The sequence below is a fragment of the Phocoena sinus genome, chromosome 5 (assembly GCF_008692025.1).
Source record: "Phocoena sinus isolate mPhoSin1 chromosome 5, mPhoSin1.pri, whole genome shotgun sequence".
Classification (NCBI taxonomy): Eukaryota; Metazoa; Chordata; class Mammalia; order Artiodactyla; family Phocoenidae; genus Phocoena; species Phocoena sinus.
In genome coordinates, this window is record NC_045767.1 from 110,178,323 (window position 1) to 110,196,395 (window position 18,073).

The following is an 18,073-nucleotide window of genomic DNA, read 5'->3' on the forward strand; positions in this document are numbered from 1 at the left end:
ACACACACACACACACACGAATGTAGCAGAAATTAAAGCCACCTCGTGCTGCGTTAAGTGCATGCACCATAATATACACCAGGTGTAGTAATTAGCAGGCACACGAAGGCTGCCTATTTGTCTGGTTTTGCTGCTGTTGCTGTATCCCCCTGTGTTTTCACACCATCAGATAGTTGGATTTAATTGAGGCCACATCAGATGAGGCATTACTGACACCTTTAATTGAATGAGCATCCAGGGAGGATTAACTCATAATATTGATTGGCTTTTAGCCACTTGCTTAGAAGGGTGTCTGGGTAGCTTATTAGTTGCCTTTATTTACACCTTTATGCAAAGAGTGCAAATAGGAATTCTTAGTGCAATATGTTTTTCTAAGTACTCTTAATAACTTTTTTTAAAAAGCACTGATAATAAAAATGCAAATGTATTTAATTTTTTATTAGCAGTTCTGAATAAATACGTGTTAAATATATGTGCCTACACATTTACATATACCTGGTGTTTTGAAATGTGGCAAGAGGAAAGCAGCCAGGAGCACTTCATCAAAGTGTTTCAATTCTGAATGATACTAATCAGCTATTAGAAAATAGACATGGTAGAGGAGACTTGCTGAAAATGCTCAGTGCAATTACTGTATGATAGCATACTACCACAAAGTATAAATAAAGCCAATAAATCAGAGTGGTGTTATGTATGTCTTGGATCATGACATATGGTTTGTAGGAATGTTCTAAATCTTAGTAGTCTTCCAGATTTATTTTGTTGCTAGTTATTAGAACAGACAATGTTTTGTTTAACATTTTCAGTTACTTTTTGCTTTTCAAAGGAGAAATCAAAAGTCTTGAGCTTTAGTTTCTTTACCAAGAGGGAGGGGCGCATCTAGCTATTTCTCTTTATCCTTAGCTGCAGCAGAAAGCAGTGGCATTTGCATTATAATAGGGCAGTGTTTATGACTTGGTACACTATATAAATATATTGTTTTTACAAGTACATTTAATTATGCATTGCTTTGAAACACCTTTATAATTAAGTTTGTGTATTACATTCATAAATTATTTCTCTACTGTAATAATACATGCATGCTGTACAGCTATTATTTTTAAATATATTTGTTAATTAATTATCTCATTATTTAGTTGTCAAAATCTTCATGCTAACTCAGCACAACTTTTGATGATCTTTGGAAATTACCATGGCTTGCTTTTGTGCCTTATTGCCTAGTCTCATTCCTTTTTTTTTCTCTCTCTTTTGTATCAATACTTGACACATAATAGCAATTGGAATGGTTTAACACAATCCCCAATACTTTGCCTATTTAGAATTGAAATCAAATCATTCTTTTAGTTCTTCGTGGGAATTGGGTGGGGAAGGGAGTTAATAAAATTTATGGATTTTTAAAGTGTTTCTGTTAATGTAGTTTACTTCAATCACCTAGAAATTCAACTAATGACATACATGAAAACCAAACAAATACTAATTGCTGTTTCTATAAGCCTTTCTGCTTCACTGTGCTCTCACTTGCAACTTGTGTTAACATGGTCTCCCCTGTTCTTTTCCTGCACCCTGTCTTTCTTGTCTTTCCTTGTCTTTTCCTTCTTGTATATTTGGATCTTGTCTTGCCCACTCAACAGTATCTCCTCCTGCAGAGTCCATTGATGTTCACAGACCAAGCTCAGCAGGATGTTATCATGGTTCTAAAGTTCCCCTCCAACTCCCCTGTCACTCACGTGGCAGCCAACACCCAGCCTGGGTTGGCAACTCCCGCTGTGATCACAGTCACTGCTAACAGGCTATTTGCCGTGAACAAGTGGCACAACCTTCCGGGTAAGTCAAGAAATATCCTTATAAGGCATAGTATAACTGCTGAACACTGTATAAAGATATTTTAATATCCACCTAAATATATTATATCTCAACATTTAAGCTTTTTAGTTTTCAAGCATTAGTCTGAATCAAAATTAAACATACTTTGAAAGGTTTAAAGAAGTTCCCTCTGAGGCATATAATACAAAAGTTAAAACATAAACTCTTTAAAACAAAACAAAACAAAAAAAACAAACTTTTCTTTGGCATCTGGTGGTTTGTCTTTATTCCTTGGAGATAAATATTATTTCTCATATAATGATATTCTATATTGTGTCCATAAACAGTATGTATTTATTTATCAGATGTTCCTCTTTTTTCTACTTATTCATCTGCTCAATAAACACTTCTGATTGTCTACTATGTGCCTTTTTGTACATGGCATGGAAGTATTTGTTGTGGATGGTAGAAAAAAGAACACTTTAATTACCCAGCTAAAATATTACAAACCCATAAGTACATTCTGTTCTTTCATTAAGTGCTGAATAATTAGGGTAACTAATGGCAAGATACTGAAATAACCATCAGAATCACAAACAGTCAAAATTTGAAGAGACATGAGAGTTCGTCCAGTCTACGCCCACATTTTACCAGTAAAGATACTGAGCCCCAGGGAGCTTGCCTTGTTCAGTATAACATATGGCAAGTCAGTGGCAGAGCCAGGTTTGAACCCAAGTTTTCTGACTCAAATTTTATGATCACCCCTCTGTGATTTATTGTCTCTCATTAGAACAGGAATGTTGGGATCTGGATTTAGCACTGTTCCTTTTGGCCACTAGTTAGAAATTCTTCTTTTACAGAAGAAAAATCTTTTAAAGTCCTAGAGATTATAGGCTTTTCTTCCCAAGCCATTGTTTTAGGTAGGAAATTTTAAAAGATAGATTTTAATAGTCTGTTAACTTGTTATTAAATCTGTAAAATGTGCATAAAGCACTATCCATTATAATACCTGAAATGGTTGCACAAATATAAATTCTTGAACAAGGGCCTCATGCCAAATTAAATGAAAGAGATTTTAGAATGGAGCAGGATTGAATTGACGTTCAAACAAAAAGTAGGTGCACTAACTATGTTCAGTAATGTAATATGGTATGCATCATGACGAATCTGTGGTTGGTATCAGAATTTCTTAAATATAGCCATTTTCCTGGCCATTAGAAATGAAATGAATGGCGATATTTGATTAGAGAATAGATTTTATAACAGTAGAGAAGGTAGAAATCAAGGCAGGTATAGTATCTCTATTATTAGGCCCTTTTAGTCCCTTTTCTTCAAACGAACATATCTTACAGAGGTAAATGTGTATGCAAATGACATACTTATATTTTGGGACCAAAGATTATAATTTGATTAACAACTGTGATTTCTTTTTTGTTTGTTTCTTTCTCTAAATACGACTCGTTAGAAGAAGAACATGCTGACGGTGTGTTCTGCAATGCACACCAGAGGATCTACCTCTGCTGTGTGCAGTTACCCTTAGAGCTTGGCAAAAGCACCAGTGTGTGTGGCCTAAGGGCCCCTGCAAACCATGCTTATCCTGGGTGGCTAGCTGTGGTGGCTCTGAGGACCTCTTCAGTCTAAACAGAGTGACAGTACGTGTGAGGAGGGACAAAACTTTTCAACTGCTAGAAAGCCCTGAGCACTCTCCACCCCTATCTTTGGTCTTAGGCTAGCAATGAGCTAGCTCAGCAGGAACTGAACTGGCTCAGCCAGAGGGCTGCTAGGTCTCCAGCTGATACTTAGTCGTTAGGCTCTCTCCCTCAGCACCGATGACTGAGCTCCTGACACACCCCTTTGGAGCAAGCCCATTTCCCTGGGCTCCCCTTAGTATCAGTACTCGATTGTCAGCTGTTCTCTTCCCTACTCCACACTTTTCTATAGATCTGTAAAGTGATTTGGGGGCTGCATCCCTCTGCTGGAGTACCACATATGGTACATCCACCTGCTCTGAGCCCAAGCTCACTTTTCTGTAAGGTAAGAGCTTGGGAGACAGCATACGTTTTGCCAATTCTTTGCCTAGAATTCTCCCTAGTGGGCTTTCTTTGGGTCTGTACCTTGTGTCACTGGTGGTTTTTGTCCCCATCCTCTGGCTTTATAGTACGACACAGCAACTCTTCACCAGATAAATTACAAAGAATGATAACATATGGAAATACACAGGTGATTCTCTTTCTACAATGTGATCTCCAATTCTCAATACACCTACACCTAAAAATATTAAGCATCCATTTTGTTAAGTCTGTGCCTCATTTCAGGTATGTTTATTTACATAAATCTGATCTTTCGTCCTGTGTTGTGCTGCCTTTACCTGTCAGTACGCCTTGATTTAAAACAAATGTCAAAACTTCCTAACAGCTGCTTTTTCAATGAATATCAAATTCATGTTGCAGGTTTTTTTTTTTAGTTTAGATTCTGGTTCTTTTCTGAGGTTCTGTGATTTCCATAGCTTGTTCATTAGACAGCTAGCTCCTGTCAGTGCAGTGTCTGAGTCCTGATTTAGGGGAAAAATCATCTTTATCCTTCCATCTCACTCAAAGGACCTTGCAGAGCCTCTGAAACAATAAAATAATGGCACCTAATGTCTATAGAGCATTTTGTAGGTTCTGAATACTGTTTTAATCACTTCACACATATTAACTCACTGAATCCCCTCAACAACCTTAGGATGTAGGTTCTGTATTTAGGTTGAAATTGCCATTTCTGTAGGTCAGAAAGCCAGGTATTGGTGATTTCATGTGGTTCAACCTAACCCATCTAACCTGTTTTACAGAGCAGGAATCTGAAACACCGAGACAACATAATTTTCCCAAGGTCACACAGGCAGTTAGTGACAGAACTGGGATTTGAGGCATGACCAAAGATAGTTAACCTCCTAAATCTCTTTCACTGACAGTCTGGTTTCAATGTTTCTATGATCCCAGATTCTCAAAGTCGTAGCAAAAACTTCTCAAGGTATTGGTGTTGATTGGCACTGGTATTACTGGAAGTAAATGGCCCTGTTGGGTAAATCAGAGGCTGTGGTGCATTTTCCCCGATGATTCCCTATATGTGCCCTGTGATTTCTTTACTGGCAGAGCTAGTAATCAGCAACGACAATACCTTCAGTGAAAGAGGGAGTCATATGCCTTCCTTTTTTCATCTACTTTAATGTCTTATATATATACTCAACTCTAATTTTTAGTGCTAATATTGTACTTAGGTTATTTTTATCAGTATTAATGATCTTCCAAAAGATCATTGAAAAATCCTTGAAAAGTTGGCATTTACTAAGAGGGGAAGTGCTAACATCAGAAATTTAGAATTAATCTAATGAACACATTGGAATGTATCCCATTTTTATTTTCAGCCCCTCAAGGACAGTCAGAAAGACTTCTTAAAATCTGATGATAGTAATATCATCTTAATCTTAGTATCTGATGATATTAAGCAGAGCTCTAATACCAACCAAGCAGTAGTTTAAATGCTTATGAGTCTATAAAAGGCAGATGCGGACTAGATTGAATGGCTGAGTTATTGGAGGAAAATCATTTGGAAAAGGACCGAGAATTTAACTCTCAGATTTACAAAGCTGAAAAAGATCATCTATTCTAAACCCTTCGTTCTGGGGCTTCTGATTTGCCTAAGGTTGCACAGCTGGCCAGTGGTCACTCCTGCTTCTTACAGCACTTCCTCAGGTCCTTCTGCCTTTCACAGGGAAACAGCCTACAGAATCTCTTTTCAATCACAAAATATAAGTACATCTGAACCTTTAGAACTATTTTGAGAATTAAACAAACTGTTCTTAGTATGGATTGATTTTTGCTACTCATTTGCTTCTCAGAGTATTTTTAAATTGAAACTATGGAAATATTAAATATTAATAGAAGTTCTTTTAAAACTGCAATCAGATCTTTAGGAAAACATTTCAGCCAAATGCATTTAACTAAAACATTTATCTGCAGATAGCTTTCTTTATTTTTATTCAAACTTTCAATTGATTGATTTTACGTGATGGATGAAACATTAAATGCTCCTTGACTTAGAGCTTTCCCTTTCTCCATCATAAATTGACGTTTTTGTGGCTCCTTTGTGCTGCAGCATTCAAAACTGCCTTTTTAAGAAGTAACAAAAAAAATAGTCTTTGCTACAGTCAGCAGATGGTTGTCACATTTTGTTTTCAGTGCGCCTTACCACTTAATTTTGTTTTGTTGCAGAATCAGAGGTTGCCAGTGAAGCATCTGCTATAGCTTATGGCCTAGGACTGGAGCCACTGCTGATGGCACATGCTCAGAACAGCACTAATCTAAAATCAATGTTTAATAAGCTAGCCGTAGAAGCACCTGGAATTTTTTTTCTTTAAATTTTACAAAACCGTACGAAAAATTTGGAGGTCAGAAACAATTCCACGTGAGATTCAACTTACACATTTTAATGTAGTTTAGTATATGAAAAATAATGCTTTTTTTTTTTTTTATCATTTGTGAATTCCAGCTCATCAAGGTGCTGTACAAGACCAGCCATGCCAGCTGCCAGTGGAAATCGATCCTCTCATAGGTCTGTCACTTCCTCCTCTCTTTGCGATTCATTAAGCTCTGTATGGTGGCCCTGAAGTGGAGATTACAGTTGTTTTTCACTTGCTGGTTGCTGGGAATGGAATTTTCCTGATAAACCATTTGCATGCAAATTGGAATGCAATGAGCTGTGGCTATGCTGGTATTTCATCAACTCCCCCTCGTTGGTCTGCCTAATTTGAACAGGCCGAGGACGCGTGTCACTGAAAATTAATATGGATGCTGTAATAATGTGTGATTGAGAATGCGCATGAAGTTCTGTCAGGATAATATTGGATCTTTTCATCACTCAGACTTGTTGATGAGCAGGAGCGAGGCTCGTTATGATGAATTGGTGTACCAGTAATGTGATGGAGCTTCTTTGCTCGGGAAATTTTCATAATAACAGTTGGGGTTCTTAGCAGCACTGTTGAGACAAATAAAACTGTAGTGCCAGGGCTTCATCATTAAAGGAGATCAGTCCTTTCTTCCCGGACGCTCCATTCAGCCTGAGGGGATTAATGCACAATTGCAGAGCAGTTTCAAAGTTGAAATATATGGCCCAGCCAATGGCAGTGTTAAGGTATTTGTATTCATTTTCCTAGGGTCCTACAGCCCAATAAATTGCCATTGGAGGTTAAATTTGTTCAGGGTGGAAAAAAAAAAAAAAAGAAAAAGGGAGGAGCCCGGAAAGAGCCATTGGGATGAAATGACTGTCTGCAGCAGATGACTTAGAATATATAATTGCTGTTGTGCTTTTTGAGTAGGTTAGCTGAAATCTCCACTTGAGCATTTTTCAGCCTATAGTGGGGATTTCAAATGTGGCCCCACTAAGAGTGTTAAGCCTTGATATTGAAGATTTTAGTCAATAACTTTTAGAATAAAAAACTTAATTACCTAGCTGCAGGGGTGTGCTACTAGCATGGATGTTTGGCCTGCAATTTTGTCACATTGCCCTGGCACGAGTAAATTTGTTAGTATTTTAAAGTTTTTAGATAAAGCATATGAATAAGCTCATTGATTATTTTAAAATTCAAGGTGTTCCCTTTGTGTATGTCACCTTTTTTTGTCTTTAACACCATTGTTTCAGTGGAGAGCTAAATGACCACCATTTGCAGATTAATTATCAAGATGAACTAAAGTAACCTTAAGCTCAAAACTAAGTCTTTCATCATTTCCCCAAATCTAATCAGAAATCTAAGAAGTAACTATCTATATGAAGGATAATTACTACCCTGCTTCCTTAATCTTATTTTGCTTTGAGTAGATATGATTTGCCGTATATTTTTTAAAAACTTAAATCCTCACTTGGGTAAAGTTTTAAGAGTCAGGAAAATAATAAAACCCACTTGCTATGCTACTTAAAGCCTGATTTCTGAAGTATAGAATCATTGTTTGTCTTAAACCTTGACAATGAATATCATATAGCATAAAGTCTAAATTAATTCAGAAATTGTGACCCTTTAGACAAGGCGTGGTGAACTTTTTTGGTAAAGGGCCAGATAGTCAATATTTTAGGCTTTGTGGGCCATAAGGTCTCAGACACAACTACTTAAGCCTGCTGTCATAGCACAAAAGCAGCCACAGACAATACATAAACAACTGAGCATTGCTGTGCTCCAATAAAATTTTATATGCAAAAACCAGGCACAAGCCAGATTCAGCCTGCAGGCCAGTTTCCTTCCCTACTCTAGATCATTGGTCCTCAGACTGTTTGCTCCTGTATCCCTAAAATAATTGTTTAAAACCACGTACCTTCTCACACATTTTTAAGTTGGCATCTGAAAGTTTAAATGTGACATCATCACAAGTTTAAGTAGTTACAATGGTTATTGTTTTTGGCATAGTGTATAAAATTTTAAATACATCCAGTAGAATCTAGATATCAAAGTCACTTGAGAGTCAGCATTTTCTGTTTTAAAAAGTGCATGAAAAAGCTTTTAACATTTGAAAATTTTACGTATTCCTTTCTCATCTTGAATTTATATTTTCATTGTACTTTCCTTGCACAATTTTATTTTAACTTTAGAAAATTGATTACCCTACTATACTGTTTTCAGCAATAAAAATATGTATGTAAATGTAAACATTGAAATTTCCTGTGACCATAAGGCTCAGCTCAAAAAGTTAATCTGCATTGAGTTATTACAAATATTATTAATACACACTTATTACAATTTAAAATTTTAATAAATATTATTGAACATAAAACACATATTTATTGGAAATAGGAAATACAGTTTTAATGAAATGAATAGGGCTTTTCTGTTCATGTATTCATGGATAAACATTATTTGTTGCTGAATGAGACAGAATTTGTCAACAGTTCTAATCTTTTGGGTTTTTTTTAATAGATGGAAGCTTTGAGGAATGTTACATAAGAAAATAGATGGGAAAGGAAAGAGTCTTATTTTAACAATGTCATTCAAATCTTTTAACTCTTTCTGAGTTATGTGACAAAATTCACAGAGTGATGTATTATTAAGGATTACTTTTACGGTCTATCATTAAATAACCATTTTAACAATCTATCACTGAAACTTATTTTTAATGATCTATCAATTGACAGCATGATTAGATCCTCCTTCCATTTTATAGAAAGCAATGAATTGGAAACCACCTGCCCTGCAGAATGATTTGATACCTAGGCGTTCACCTTCCAGCATCACATCAGTATTTTGAATTGGCCCCTTTTTACTATGGCGCTTTACCCCAGGGTAAAAAAAGAGATTTTTTTACCCTGGGGTAAAGCGCCATAGTAAAATTCTGTCTAGTGGAACAAGAGCATGCAAAAAGGGAGGTAAGAAAGGAAAACTCACAGGAGAGTTCTCAGGCAAATCTGTTTTAGGCAAGAGAACATATGAAAGTTGAGGAACTAGAAATTGATTCCCTTAAAACCATCTGTGCCTGTGTGTCCCTTGGGAAATCTTATACCCCAAGGGATATGCATGTCCCAGTTTGAAGACTGCTTATCTAGACAAATATACCTAATTTTCATCAAATAAAAATACTTTCCGTATGGAATCTTAGGAAGTTTACTAGAGAAAATAAAGAGAGATAAAGGAAAGGCAGTTGGGAGATTATATCGATTGGATGGATGGATGGTGGATGGATGGATGGATGGGGGGTTGCAATGTTAAATTATAAGTAAGCACTTATTTGGAAAATAGATCATCTGAATGCTGAAGGGGCATCAGCCTTTACCCATGGGTACTTTGTGGTCATTCAATTCAAAATTATGCACATGCCCAGATCTGTCAAATTAGGTCCTCCCAGGAAATCATGCCAAAAAGGTGAGTGAAAGTTTGTATCATAGGAGCGAAAGTCATATAAACATTGGCAAAAATAAACGTTGTTATAATTTTCATGTAGTAACCAGTAGTAGTAACCAGTATAGAAAATACTACATATCTTGTCTTTAATTGCTAGGTTTCTTGGAATTAAAAAACTAAATGGTATCGCACAGCTTCACTGCAGTGAGATGCTAATGTCTCTCCATGATACACTGTGATACATAAAAGCTTTTTTCATCTGCCAGCAAGTTCCCTTTGTGTGGAAGGAGGTAGGGAGTGATTCTCGGCTAGAATCGGCCCTTTTTACTACCGCTATCACTTACTAGCCCATTAATCTCCCCAAAGTATATGAAGCCTATTATCAAATAGTATCTAATAATCCTACATGGTTAAGTTGTATAGTCAGACACAAGCAGAATTTTGCGGTATTTCACATGTATATGAATATGTTTGCTGTGTTGCGTATGCCATGAGGGCGAGGGATATTTTATTCCTCTGTATTCCAGCATAGGACTGGAGAGTATTTCGAACACTTTTTTCTTCCATATTACTTTCTGAGCCTTCTATTTAATTGGCCATATTAACTTAGTTACTACATACAATGAATATAACATAGATATATTTCTTTTTTAAATTTTTATCAACAGTGCATCTATGGTATTTTTTTCCCCAAAAAACTGCAAACTATGGTACAAAGAACATAATAATCAGAGGCAGAAATTTATTTTGTTTGTTCTCATGTCTGGTATGATCAAGTTTCTTTAGCAGTGTAAGAACCCTAATTTGTTTTGGAAAGTTGGTGATGAAATAACTCTTAGATCACTAGCACCAAAGCTTTCTATCTGTTTGGCTTCATAATGCCAAAAAAGGCATCTCAGTGAGAATTCCTTTGCAGATAATGACACACTTGATAGTGTATTTCTGGAGGATTATTACTCTTCACATGTGCATGATGTTGCTCTGTGTCTGACCTTGTGCCTTGTGACAAAGCCCATCTCAGGTGCCCTGTAGCGCTTCGAAAACACACTGCCAGACTGGCTTGTTTTATTGCTTACCGGAGTAAGAAAGTGGCAGTGTGCTATGCTTTGACTTCTTCAATTACAAGTATCTTTAATAAATAGTCATTTTACCCTTTCCTTACATGCAAGTGCAGCTGTAAACAGGGGAAATGGGAGTTCACATGTAGTCAAATTAAAGACCTGTTAAAGCCAAAGTAGTACAAGATGCTACAATATTTCAAATACATGACATTTATATTCTAGTATCTCTTCCTTGTGACAAAAAGTTAAAGGTAATAGATTGTCACAACATGAATCCATTCTCATGACAGTAGATGTAATGAGATTGTCAGAAACACAAACCTAACTGTGATGCGATCTGGAGATTCTAATCTAGTTTGGTCCTGCCCAAGAGCTAGATAGCATGTTCTGAGAATTGTATACTATGTATTTTAAAATTGTAGTGTATTATTGTTTCTTTCCTCTAGGCAGAATTTCTTACTGAGCTGTTGAATTTGGCTACCCCTGTTCTTCCGGCAATCAGATTGTGTTTTCCTACTTGGTTTCTCAAATATTACTATATTCAATATTAAAGATCAGATATTCTTATCCTGGAATGTATTGTCTCTCCTCCCTCAGCCCCAACCCCCAGTATGACAAACTATGGGATTTCTTTGCGCATGTGGGTTTAGGAGGCTTTTTTTTCTTCCTCTGTTCTCATAGCCAGCAATACAGGAATGCACAGGAGGCAAATCACTGACCTTTTAGACCAAAGTATTCAAGTGCATTCCCAGTGCTTTGTCATCACTTCGGACAACCGCTATGTTCTCCTCTGTGGCTTCTGGGATAAGAGTTTTCGAGTCTACTCTGCAGACACAGGTAACTTCATCATTTCTTCATCAGTGAACTAAAGTTTATGACAGGTGATGTTCAGAGGCTTGAGAATGCTTTCTCATCTTCTTCCCTCTAAAAATTACAGAATTCTAAAATTTGTGAAATAAAGACAGTTTTCTCCTTTCAAGTAATAATCTACTCTGTAATCCATTATTAAGTTAAGTTCAGAATGCTTTTAAGAGGCAGTTTTTGGTAGGCTTGTCTCCCAAGCTTCATACTTGCAGAATGAACGATTCATTTCGAAAGCATATCCTGGTATGTAAATACTATATGCACGTGTATATGCATAATCTTACGGCAAGTGCACATACTTATAGGTGTATTTCCCCACCTTAGTGTTATATAAAGGTTATTTTTTCCCTACTGGAAATTCTCATTAAGTGTATTTCTTGGGAGCAGATATCTTGCCTACACACAATTCTGCACAGAATCTTGCTGAAAACTACACCATCATGAAGGAAAGTAGCTGACTACTGATTTTATGTGTGACAGGAGGTCTTGTTAAAAATATAAAAGTTTAAGTATAGGACTTCCCTGGTGGCGCAGTGGTTGAGAGTCCGCCTGCCAATGCAGCGGACGCGGGTTCGTGCCCCGGTCCGGGAAGATGCCATATGCCGCGGAGCCGCTGGGCCCGTGAGCCATGGCCGCTGAGCCTGCGCGTCCGGAGCCTGTGCTCCACAACGGGAGAGGCCACAACAGTGAGAGGCCCGCGTACCGCAAAAAAAAAAAAAAAAAAAAAAATTTTAAGTATGTATATTCATTTGCATGCATCTTCCCAAGGGACAAACCAAACTCAAATCAGTATTATTACACAATATCCAGTCCAGTAAATGGTTGTATATTTTTGCATATAGGAAATTGAGAACATTGAAAAATTTAATGGAGTCTCTTTAAAGTATTTTAGAAACTGTTAGAGGATGAAGTAAACTTATAGTAAATATATAGTTGTATATTTAAAATAATTAAAAGTAGATATTAATGCATTAGAACTTGATAGATACTGTGGAAGTAGATAGTTCAACTAAAACAAGGATCTACAAATAAATATCTTGATTAAATGTTGTGGGATAAGAAATTTTTAAAAACGGAAATTTCTAGTTAATTAAATGTTTTACAGCAAATCATCTTTCAGTTATGTTAATGATCTCTATAAAATATGTGAGTCCATGCACCTGCCTTAGTAAGTGTAGCATATTAAAAAATTAATTCTTGGGCTTCCCTGGTGGCACAGTGGTTGAGAGTCCGCCTGCCGATGCAGGGGACACGGGTTCGTGCCCTGGTCCGGGAAGATCCCACATGCCGCAGAGCGGCTGGGCCCGTGAGCCATGGCCGCTGAGCCTGCGCGTCCGGAGCCTGTGCTCCGCAACGGGAGAGGCCACAACAGTGAGAGGTCCGCGTACCGAAAAAAAAAAAATTAATTCTTGGTTATCCAAGGAGTTTGTCCTAGGTATATTTTGATGATAGCATTGTAACAATAGCAATGAGAGAGTAGGGGAAAATAGTTAAATATGTACTGTGCATAGAATAAACCCTAGAAGTTGTTTTCAGGCATGGTCCTGTTTAATTTTTGTTTTATGGAATTGATGATCTAATTTTCTCGTAATTTCCATCTTTATTCTGTAGAATAAAGAAAGAAAGAAAACATTATCATTCAGGTCTTTCTGATTACTTGGGTTTTTACTAGATGTTTAGGTCTGTGAGGTTGATTACTATTGAATCTAAAACTCCTCTGGAACTCTTTAAAAATGCAATAGAGATTGAAAAGCTTTCCTAAAATATATTTATTATTATAATGAATTTTCTCTGATTTAATTATCAGATTTAAATTTTAACCTTTTCTTTCACTATTATGGTAATGACAACCTTGGCATTATTTGACCTCAAACTGTGGTCCCTTCTCACACAAACTTACAGATTAAAATTGTTACATCCTCTCACAAGTTTTCCTTAAACATTCTTATAGATTGCATATTGTTTTTTATACATTAAAAATTATTTTTTAACTCACATACAGCAAAATTGATTTTTTTGGTTATAGTTCTGTTCATCTGGGCATTGTATATAGTTACGCAGCTGCCACCACCACCACAGTTAAGACGCAGAGCAGCTGAGGTCCCCCAGAACTCCCTGTGCTGCCCCTTTGTGGTCAGCCCCTTCCCTCAGCTCACCCCCCTCAGAACCGCTGATGTAGCCTTCATCCCTATAATTTTGCCTTTACCAGAATGTCAGAAAATGGGATCATATATATATCAGCCTTTGGTTTTGACATTTGAGGCTTTTTGAATTTGTTGACATTTCATACCGTTTTAAAAAGACGTTGAATATTAATATTTGTAAAGTAAAGCTAACCTCCCTTTTATATAATACTAATAATTAAAATAATTCTTGTAGTCACACAGTTCCCTAGAATTTACAGAATTCCTTCTTTCTCATACATGATATTGTGTCAGCCTGACAATAATCCTATGAGATACAACAGGTGTCCTTAGCTCCATTTTTCAGGTGATGAAACCGAGGTTTAGAAAGGGTAAGTAACTTGTTGATATCTGCATAGATAATGGTGCTAGAACTGGGCAATGGAGCCAACTCCTCGGACTTCAGGTGTGGCATCTTTGTGACTATACCATGTTATCTCATAAGTGTTACCTGTTTAAAAACTAGGTTCCTAGAGCATCTGCCATGTTACTTTACTTAATAAACTAGATGACGTTCCTTCCCCTTTCCAAAAGCCTTCTACTTTATTACTTTTTAAAACATGCATATGCGTGTGTATGTATAAAACATTTTCTAAGAAGTAGCCTCATTTTAAACTTCATTTCAGTGGGACTGACTTACCACGTACACTAAAAATATTTATACTTGCCAGGAAAGTTGTGAAAAAAATCTCAAATGATAGTTCTAATATCTTTCTTAGTATCTTGTATACAAACTCTGATGCTAGTTTTATTTTAAATTATTTAAATTTTAAACGTGTCTGTGTTTTTATGATAATAGGAATATTAAATATTTTCTCCTAAGTTTGGCAGAGACACAGGGAAAAATTGTATGATCAATAATATATAATGGCATAGCTATCACAAGTGTTGAATTCAATTATATTTTGGCACTTAAGCCAAAAAAAAAAGTCCTTCTCTTATTAGATTTGGCGGGGCAGGGAAGCAGGGGTAGAGAGAAACACGGTTGTAACAGGAAATTCTTTAAACATAAATCATGTTTTCGGGACACAACCAGAACAGCAGAGGCAACAATAAAACCTTCCCTCGGCAGTGGGAATTATTTTCAGGCCACATTTTAGATTCAATGGTGCAGAGTCCTGAGCTTGAATTTTTTTTATTTGTAGCACAGCTGTCAAATAAAACATTAACTAGAAAATCTGTTCTGTCAAAAAGAAGATATTCTAGTGCTTGTGGTAATATTTGATATTAGTGTGTGGAGAGGTGGACTGGTATTAAAGGAAACAAAAAATAAAGGTTGAGGAACACTTATGAGATTATCAGAAAATAATTTACCAAAAAGAGCAGCAGGTATTTATATGCTGTGATTTATTTAGGAGGAGTGAACCTCAACCTCGTAGCAATAACAAATATTGCTAAGGAAGGCTGCCAGAAGAGGAAAAAGCAAACTGAAAAAAATAATGTTTTCCAAAGTTGAGCCCAAAGGATAAATTGTAGAGAATGAAGTTAATTTGTATTAAAATATGAAACTCTTTAGATGTAAATACTTAAATGTCACTCCCTCATCTCGATCTTCCAAGCAAATAGCTGCTCCTTTGCAAGCCTCCTGGCGTACGTGGAGCATTTGGGTTTCCTGTATGCCATGACCTCAAGCACCTAATTGTAGTTGCTTTACTCATCCTCACTTCTACAACCCACTGAATTGATGGGTATCACATCTTAAATAGGCCTACTCTGAATAACCCATTTAAATCACTCCTGTAGTTGACATGCTCTCAGCATTTAGTATAGGCTGAGGCAGAAGTCACTGTACATACAGAAGTCAAAAACATAATCACATTACGGAGTGTTCAGTTTTTTCAGTAGTTAAAACTCACTGATTTAACCTTCAGTTAAATGAGAGTGCATTCAGCTCCCTAACTTTTGTCTCATCCTTAGTAAGGCCTGCCTCTAATCTAACCCCACCCAATTTACCCCTAAACCTCTCTACTTTGTCCTTCATATAAATTGTAAATGATGCAAAAATTATTAGATTTTTAATATTTAATTTGCTTTCTTCTTTTCCATTTTTTTATTCTAGAAAGTCTTGACTTCTTCTTACCATATCCTTTATTGATAAAAGCTAATTTTTAAAATGAATGTTTTGGTGTTCATTTAAAAGGTTGAAGAAATTCAGAAGTGAACATTTTTAACATTTAGCAGTTAAAATACCTGCTTTGACTGAAGTCTTTATCCATAGGAGAAAAAAAATGTCCTTTATTAATTTTGCAATTTGAGATTGATATGAGTCTAATCTTAAGTTACTCTTAGTAGACTGTGTACAAGAGAAAACACTGTATTTGACTTTCCATCTGATTTGGATAAAGTACATCTCAGTATTTTACTTGTAAATGTGCAGACTTTATAATAAGCTTTGGGTTTATTAAAACCAATAATTTAAAAAATTTAGTGGAAATACTTTTAGTTCTATGTATTGTTATCTTGAAAAGTTTATACATGTAGATACCAATACTTAATTGAGACCTTAAGCTTTAGAATAGGTTATGATGTGTTCCAAGTTAAACATATAAACTTTTTAGGCATACTTATTTTTTTCCAGCTTAATGGCTTTTATCTTGAACATCTGAATTGTATTTTTTATGACCCCACTGAAACGCTTATTTGAAAAAGAAGAAACACTCATGCTGAATATTAAGGTTAGACATTCTATGACATTCATTTGTAGATTCTCTAGACATTTCAAAGAGAAACGTTAGCTAGAAACTATAGGGAGAGAGTGGAAGGGCTGCTATAGATATTTAATTCTTTAGACAAGTTTGTGTGAATTATAAACACCATATCTGATTAAGCAAAACAAACCTAAACGGTTTTTTTCTCACACTGTTATATGAACAGTTCATCCTGTGTTTAACATCCTAGATACACAGTAAGTTTACTGGATACCCCCGTCCTCACCCTACGCCTAATCATTACTGTTAAACCGTCATAATCTTAATTTCATCATCCTCCCGCCTCCCCAGGAACTTTCATCCTTCAGGCAATTAAAACAAAGAAAGAATGACCTGGCTCAGATTGTGGTGACAATATGTTAGTTCTTTTATCAAAATTTAGTTCATGTAAGCCTGATTTGAAGAAGCTGGGGAAGGGTAAGCTGGGACAAAGTGAGAGAGTGGCATGGACATATATACACTACCAAATGTATAAAATAGCTAATGGGAAGCAGCCACATCGCACGGGGAGATCAGCTCGGTGATTTGTGACCACCTAGAGGAGTGGGATAGGGAGGGTGGGAGGGAGGCGCAAGAGGGAGGGGATATGTGGATATGTGTATATGTATAGCTGACTCACTTTGTTATACAGCAGAAACTAACACACCATTGTAGAGCAATTATATTCCAATAAAGATGTTAAAAAAAAAACAGAAGCTGTCCAAAGTGGCTAATACTGTCCTTGTACAGATCACTTTGAAGAATAGAAGAAGAAATAAATTGGCTTTACTAATTCAGAGATGGGTTTGTATTAGTGAAGTTTGAATGATAGAGTATCTACAAAAAGGCAACTAAGTTTTGCTTTGTTTTGAATCATACAGAGTAACTTAAATTGTTGAAATGGTTCCAAATAAGGGTTTTCCTGGGCCTGCTTTAATCAGTAGACATGATTCATTTGTAATTTATAGGAACTATGTATAATAACATTATTAGTTGAAATAGTTTTAACATATGTCTTAAATGTGACTATCACTCTTCAATTGATTTTGTGGTTGTTGTTAACTATTCAAAGAAAACTTTTAGGTTGGACCAGGTCAAATTTTATTATAAGATCAGAATTATCAGAATCAGATTGATACAACTTCATTATCTTCTTAAGTGAAATGATCACTGGAAATTTTTTCAATTTTTTAAATAGCAGTTTTAAAGAAAATCGTTTTGTATTTCAGGAAAATTGATCCAAGTGGTGTTTGGCCATTGGGATGTCGTCACTTGCCTCACTCGTTCGGAGTCATATATTGGGGGAAATTGCTACATTCTCTCAGGGTCACGTGATGCAACCCTTCTGCTCTGGTACTGGAATGGAAGAAGCAGTGGGATTGGCGATAATCCAGGCAGTAAGTACAATTTATTTTATAAGTAAACTTTTACAACTGATGTATAACATTTTGCAGTGAAGTTACGTATTTCATCATGGTGAAAGTGAAACTGATGTATCAAGTAGTTTTAATTTCTTAGTTATAATTTAAGAAAGGTCTGGATAGCCTTGTCATTAACATTTTGTGACCATTGATAATTCAAATTCAAGCATGAAATCTCAGTTTTCATGTTATC

At 36.1% G+C, this 18,073-nt stretch overlaps 1 protein-coding gene across 3 annotated transcripts in view; it reads left to right on the forward strand.

Moving 5' to 3' along the window:
- Window positions 1-18,073, forward strand: part of LRBA (LPS responsive beige-like anchor protein) — a 753,999-nt gene that overhangs the window by 709,187 nt on the left and 26,739 nt on the right. For all 3 annotated transcript variants that reach the window (XM_032633582.1, XM_032633583.1, XM_032633584.1), the window contains 4 exons: window positions 1,647-1,824; window positions 6,334-6,396; window positions 11,407-11,562; window positions 17,689-17,856. In XM_032633582.1, the coding sequence (XP_032489473.1) occupies window positions 1,647-1,824; window positions 6,334-6,396; window positions 11,407-11,562; window positions 17,689-17,856 (565 nt within the window). The remainder of the gene's footprint in view (window positions 1-1,646; window positions 1,825-6,333; window positions 6,397-11,406; window positions 11,563-17,688; window positions 17,857-18,073) is intronic.